Raw genomic sequence first — 6,580 nt, forward strand, 5'->3', positions numbered from 1 at the left:
TCACGTGACCAGTTCATCACGAGCCCCAGCCGCGAACACATGATTGCTCGTCCTCCCTTCTGTGGTCTGTGCATAAATATTGTGTTGTGAATGTGACAGACTTATCAAAACGGGGAAAGAAAGTGATGAAGGTAAGTAAACAGTAATGATGATTGACATTTCCTAACCAGACCCACTCATACGTGTCAAGTGATTTATCCGTATTCCATTCTTTGTCACTGACTTTGCTCTCAGTGATTGTGTTCTTGAGTTTGGCAATGCCACCGTCTAGTGTAGCTGGCTGGTTAACCAGGTGTCAATGGGTTAGGTTAATTACCTAATACCTGAATTTTCAATCGTATGCAATACTAACTATCTGTAGTTTAGCTTTCATGTAGCTCGCCAATATGCGCTGCAATGATACTTAGTTAGCGTTTCCTGATGTTTTCCTTTCTCTCCAGATGTTGTGTTCTGTGTTGGCCCTGCTCGGTGCCTTGGCACTAGGGACGTTCGCAGCACCGGAATCGGATGAGATCAAATTCCTACCGGGCCTTCAGAAGCAGCCGAGCTTCAAGCAATACTCCGGATACTTCACCGTGGCCGACAACAAACACCTCCACTACTGGTATGAGTTTAGTTACTACAGTGACGTATTAGGAAGGTATTCTTCAGTGATGGTTGTCAGCAGAACCCATAAGGTGCTCTAGCTTTTGTTCCAGTCCAGCACCAACACACATACACACACACACCTGATTCAACCAGCGTGAGGGCGCATTTGATTTAGTTGAATCAAGTGTGTTAGTGCCAGGCTAGAACAAAAGCCTGCAACACCCTGTGGTTCCCCAGGACTAGCATGGAAAACAATCTTATCTATCCAATTATCAGACCAAGACTGTTTTATCAAAGGAAGCACTGTGTTCCAGGGAAGGCTTGTGTAGGCATGGAATGGAATGAGGAACCTCCTCCACCAGTCTGACCGTGAACTTTATAGAAGTAGAAGCATCTTTTTCTAATAAAGGAAGTAGTCAAACAATTCCAAGAAGTGTGTGTGTGTGTGTGTGTGTGTGTGCGTGTGTGCGCGTGCGTGCGTACGAGTACAGGTTTGTGGAGTCTCAGAAGGACCCAGCAGGTAGTCCAGTGGTCCTGTGGCTGAATGGAGGTCCAGGATGCAGCTCTTTGGACGGGATGCTGACAGAACATGGGCCTTTCCTGGTGAGGCCCAGTCCACAAACAACCCCTACTCCCTTACTCCCTAACTGATCTGTATACCACTCAATCATGGTCCCCTACCCCCTAACTTCTACCACTGATCTACATATAGATGTTTGGCTCATATCCCCTGTACACCTGTGTACATCTGAAAGGATTAAATCGATTTTTTCTTTTTAAACAAACACTAACAAATCGTTTTCTTCCCTTCCTCTAGCATTGTGACTGCTTTTGACACGTATTCTTATGGAACGTGTTACTTGCGATGGCTGTGACGTATTGTTGAGTCACTTACTTAGACTTTTATTGTAAGTCGCTCTGGATAAGGGTGTCTGATAAAGGACTAAAATGTCAAAATATTAATGTAAGTTCTCCTCTGATAGGTGTGAATGTGCTGTAACTGCTGTTACTGTTTCAGATTCAGGACGATGGCATGTCGCTGGACTACAACCCTTACTCTTGGAACAGGGTTGGTCTTTTCCCTTCACAATCGAACAAACTTTATTTATAATCGCTCTATAACCATGTACTCCTCACGTGACAAAGCAGCCATGGTAAATGTCCAGATTTTATTTTCACTTTGAGTGACGTGGTTGTTCTGGTTTTAGATCGCCAACATGCTGTACTTGGAGACACCACCAGGGGTCGGCTTCTCCTACTCTGATGATAAGAAGTACACCACCAATGACACAGAGGTACTTGGTGTTGTATCAGCTATCAGGATTCTTCTGTAAGCCTAGAGGACACATGAGAGAAAAAACAGTGATGTGTTGGGCCGTTTGTTAGGGAAATATACATTTTGAGACAAACTTGTTTACATTCATAAGTCCAAGTGTTTCTCCAGGCACGTCCCAAGCTTAACCCACGCCAGTGGCCTCTCTAGTCTGTAATGCCATTAAAGTCCTTGTAAAGCTCTTTTGTTTGTCTGCATTCTAAGTCCACAAACAATCCCAATCCACATTCCTTAAAGAATGAAGTGAACAATGTATTGCCCAAGTGTGCTAAGTGGTATGCTAGTATGTGGACATTGGAACACAGCTATTGAGTTCTGTGTCCCTGTTCATCTCCTGTAGGTGTCCATGAACAACTACTTGGCGTTGAAGGAGTTCTTCAGGCTGTTCCCAGAGTACAAAAATAACAAGGTCTTCCTGACGGGAGAGAGTTATGCAGGGATATACATCCCCACGCTGGCGGAGAGGGTGATGGAGGACGACAGCATTAACCTGCAGGTGAGGGAGTGGTGTGGGGAGGGGTGGGAGGGATATGGGGGAGGGAGAGGTGGGTGGGTTGGTGGGTTTATTTGGTATCCTCTACCCTTCAAGACCCCCGTGAATCTGATAGGTTGGTGACATCATGTGTTGGAGGTTTAGGTGGAGAGGAATCATCACTATAATGCTGCGTCTTTCCTCCTGTTCCACTGTCCTCTAGGGTATCGCTGTGGGAAACGGCTTGTCCAGTTATGAGATGAACGACAACTCTCTGGTCTACTTTGCCTACTACCATGGACTCCTGGGCACTAAGTAATGCTTGGTTTAATTGTATCTAATTTATTGAATTGCTTGGATTTATATAGCGGCATTTCCACCTTGCACAAATCACTTTACACTGTAAACTTAGGGAAGTTTACTACTTTTACTAAAGCCTGTAAGACTCCCTTGTGAATGTTGAATCTTCGTGTATGAGGACAGGATAAATATGGCTGCCTTTCTCTCTGTGGTACGACTCTCCTAAGACCTGGAGTACAGTCTCCCAAATGAACCCTGGATGCATAGTAAATGAATGATGACTGGCTGACCTGTCTGTCTGTCTGTCTGTCTGTCTGTCTGTCTGTCTGCCTGTCTGTCTGTCTCTGTCAGGTTGTGGACAGACCTGCAGGCCTACTGCTGTAAAGATGGAGCATGTGACTTCTACAACAACCAAAACCTCAACTGCTCCAGCAATGTTAGTGGATCACCATGACAACAATCTATAGAAGAGGGATTTCTGGGAGATGTAGTTAGTTTGATGTAAGCCTATTTGCTGATGCCATTGTCAATGAGCTGTGGGGAAAATGTAACCTCTCTCCTCTCTCTCTCTTTCTCTCTAGGTCGGGGAGGTACAGGTCATTGTCTACAGCTCAGGTCTGAACATGTACAACCTGTATGCCCCTTGTCTAGGAGGTGTAGGCCAGAGGGTCAGGTGAGACCAGGAGACACTACTTTAACTTGTCCCCCTGTGTACTGCTCTTTACACCACACCTTGGGTGTTTGATACCATTCCTCATTCCGTTCCATGCATTAAAATGAATCTGTCCTCCAACTTCTACCTCCACCGGCCTCCCCTGACTGATGTATTAATAACTGTATCTGAATGTCCTCCTGTGTTGTCGGTGTAGCATTGACAACGGCCACCTGGTGATCCGAGACCTGGGCAACAGCTTCATCAACCATGAGTGGACCCAGCTCTGGAATCAGGTAGGGATGGGTTCAAGGTTCCCCACAGCCAGCCATTCAGTAGCCGACAAGACAGAGAGTAGAGAAATGATAGTACCAGTATGTGTACATGAGGACACTTGAAGGTTGATGTGTTTTAAGGGTATGTCATCGTGTGTGTCTGTGGTTGTGTAGAAACTGAAGAGTGTGGCATCCATCTACAAGCGTGTGAGGATGGACCCCCCCTGCACCAACTCCACCCCCTCCACCCTCTACCTCAACAACCCCTATGTCAAAGCTGCTCTCCACATCTCCTCCTCCGCCCTCAACTGGCAGATATGCAGGTGAATGACTTCCCCTAAGCTATCCTAAACCATGAGTCGTGACTGACTGTAGCATAGTCTCATGTTGTCTGTTGATGTGGTGTGGCAGTGTTGTAGGTTGACATTTGTTAAGCTGTCTAGTCTGAGTTGAATCTCATGTCATGCTGGTGTGTTTCAGTGCTGAGGTGAATCTGAACTACATCCGTATCTACATGGACGTTAAGAAGCAGTACCTCAAGCTGCTGGGAGCTCTGGTGAGTCGTGTGTGTGTGCGCTACCTTGAATGATTGAGTGTGTGTTATTAACCCCTGATGGTGATGTCTGTGTGTCCTGTAGAAGTACCGTGTGCTGGTGTATAACGGAGATGTGGACATGGCCTGTAACTTCCTGGGAGACGAGTGGTTTGTGGAGTCTCTGCAGCAGGAGGTACGTGTCCTTTCGAAACCCTTTGGCACGACGAGGCACATTTGTCGTAATTTATATTTTTTGTAGTTCCCTTGTCACTTCGTACAAGTTGCAACATGAGGGGGGGGGGGGGGGGAATGACGAAAGGGTTGTTTACCACCTAGCTTATTTGCTGTAGGTCACGGCAGTCCCGGTGTGATACATGGCACTGTAAGGCCACACCAAACTATCAGAAAACGGATTCAAATGTAAACTTCGGAAATCACTATCTGATTTGACGTGGAATTCAGGTGTAACTTTTTATACAACCTAGCAACTGAAGAATGCAACCAAGCACCTTAATGCAAAACACATACCCTTATCTCCCAGAGAGAAAGCATCGGCTCAATCCATCATTAACGCATAGCATAGCTTGGTGTGGCCGGCGCCAAACCGTGCCGAGGCTAACCTGCCCTGACCTGTGTCTCTGTGGTCCCCATCCAGGTGCAGGTGAAGAGGAGGACCTGGATCTACAACACTGGAACGAGCCAGCAAGTGGGAGGCTTCGTCAAGGAGTTCTCCAACCTGGCCTTCCTCACTGTCAAGGTCAGGATGTCTTCCAACACACGAAACACACGGATACTGCTGCAGACGTTCACTGGAGCCACAGCTAAACATTGAAACACTGCTACTGCGTACACTCTTCGGTCAGATAGTCGTTGTGGAAAGAGAGAGAGAGTCGTTGTGAAGTAATAACCTGTTGTTCCCTTGTGCCCTAGTCTATAACGGTGTCGGCTGTGTTTGTTATGCTGAGGTTGTCTTATCTGTGTGCGTGTCTGTCGCCTGGCAGTACGTGCAGAGATGAGCTTGAGCCCATTCATGCGGTATAGCAACAGTGGAAGTGTTGGGTGAGGAAGCCGTACCAGCAGGTCATACGTAACTCTGCCTCCTCTTGTTGTCTCCCCAGGGCTCTGGTCACATGGTCCCTACAGACAAGCCAATCGCTGCCTTCACAATGTTCAGCCGCTTCCTGAACAAAGAACCCTACTGAGAACTGCCCACTGAGTACAAGACCACTGGGATCCCACTGTCTGTGTGTGTGTGTGTCTCTCTCTCTCTCTCTCTCTCTCTCTCTCTCTCTCTCACACACACACACACACACCTCTGTCTCATTTGATTTGCACTAGCTCACGGTGAAAACACTGGGTTCTATCAAATGACCACACATTGTACAAGGGTGGCCGATCATTTTTACAGAGGGCTGGTGTGGGTTTTTGTTCCGACCAAGCAGTAACACTCCTGACTCTACTAGTTGGCGACTTCTATGATCATCAGGTGTGTTTGGTTAGAACAAACGCCTGTACCAACACTAGTCTTATGCAGGTATGATTGGTCACCTCTAAGCATTATTGTTGTCATAGGAATTGTGACTCTTGTCTGCTTATTTCTGATTGGTGAAAGACATGCTGCTGTAACCCTATTGGCCGATTCTGGTTTCCTCTGAACACATAATCAGACCATCTATTTTAAGAAATATGATATGAACACTCACAGCTGCGTTGATTTATTTTCGGTTATTTGCACAGGATGAGTATCTGTATTCGGTTTTAAATGGTATGATGGTGATTGGGTGGTTCAACCAACCTGTAATGGCCTTCTAGTGCTTTCTATGTAATCAAAGGGATCTGTTCAGAGCCTCTACAGTAGACGGACAGATATTCAAGTCTAGAATAAACTGCAGTTATGGTAAATAGTGCCTCATGGAAATACATGAAATCACTATGATCAAAAGGGAACATGTCTGTCTTTGCTTTTAGTTGTGATTATGTTGATTCTGTTTGTGGTTTTATAATAAAACTGTTCTTTACCAAATGTGCCTATTGATTTCATGATTTATTTTAAATGATGACAAGACACTGAAGATGTTGTTTTTGTATTTTTATTTAGTAAACACGCCGTCATACCAAGTGGCATTAGGCCAAGGTCTAGTTACACATGACGATTAGGAAGAACATCTTTGATCATTGCTTACTCATAGTTTGCAAACTGGCTCCCCAGTTTGTGGGTCCCTTCACCATTTCTAAAATGATTAACCCTGTTGCTGTGCAGCTCAGACTTCCTGATCCCCGAGGGTGCACCCTATCTTTCACATGGCCAGGGTCAAGCCCACGAAAGAGAGTCCGCTGGTTCCTGCATCCAGGCTCCCGCCACCACTCCGGGTCATGGATGGAGGATTGGTATATACGGTGAAGCAGCTCCTGGAAGTTCGTTGTC

The 6,580-nt window shown here is 46.1% G+C and overlaps 1 protein-coding gene across 1 annotated transcript; it reads left to right on the plus strand.

The window, feature by feature from the left end:
- Nucleotides 1–3: 3 nt before the first annotated feature.
- Nucleotides 4–6,178, plus strand: ctsa (cathepsin A). The gene is made up of 15 exons (XM_083668846.1): nucleotides 4–131; nucleotides 441–604; nucleotides 1,080–1,191; nucleotides 1,607–1,657; nucleotides 1,797–1,883; nucleotides 2,262–2,417; nucleotides 2,617–2,708; nucleotides 3,045–3,129; nucleotides 3,275–3,366; nucleotides 3,563–3,641; nucleotides 3,795–3,943; nucleotides 4,101–4,176; nucleotides 4,259–4,348; nucleotides 4,811–4,912; nucleotides 5,274–6,178. The coding sequence occupies exons 1-15, from the start codon at nucleotides 126–128 to the stop codon at nucleotides 5,355–5,357; spliced, it is 1,425 nt and encodes a 474-aa protein (XP_083524972.1). The 5' UTR covers nucleotides 4–125; the 3' UTR covers nucleotides 5,358–6,178.
- Nucleotides 6,179–6,580: the final 402 nt, after the last annotated feature.

Source organism: Argentina silus (genome assembly GCF_951799395.1).
Source record: "Argentina silus genome assembly, chromosome: 4".
In the NCBI taxonomy this organism is placed as follows: Eukaryota; Metazoa; Chordata; class Actinopteri; order Argentiniformes; family Argentinidae; genus Argentina; species Argentina silus.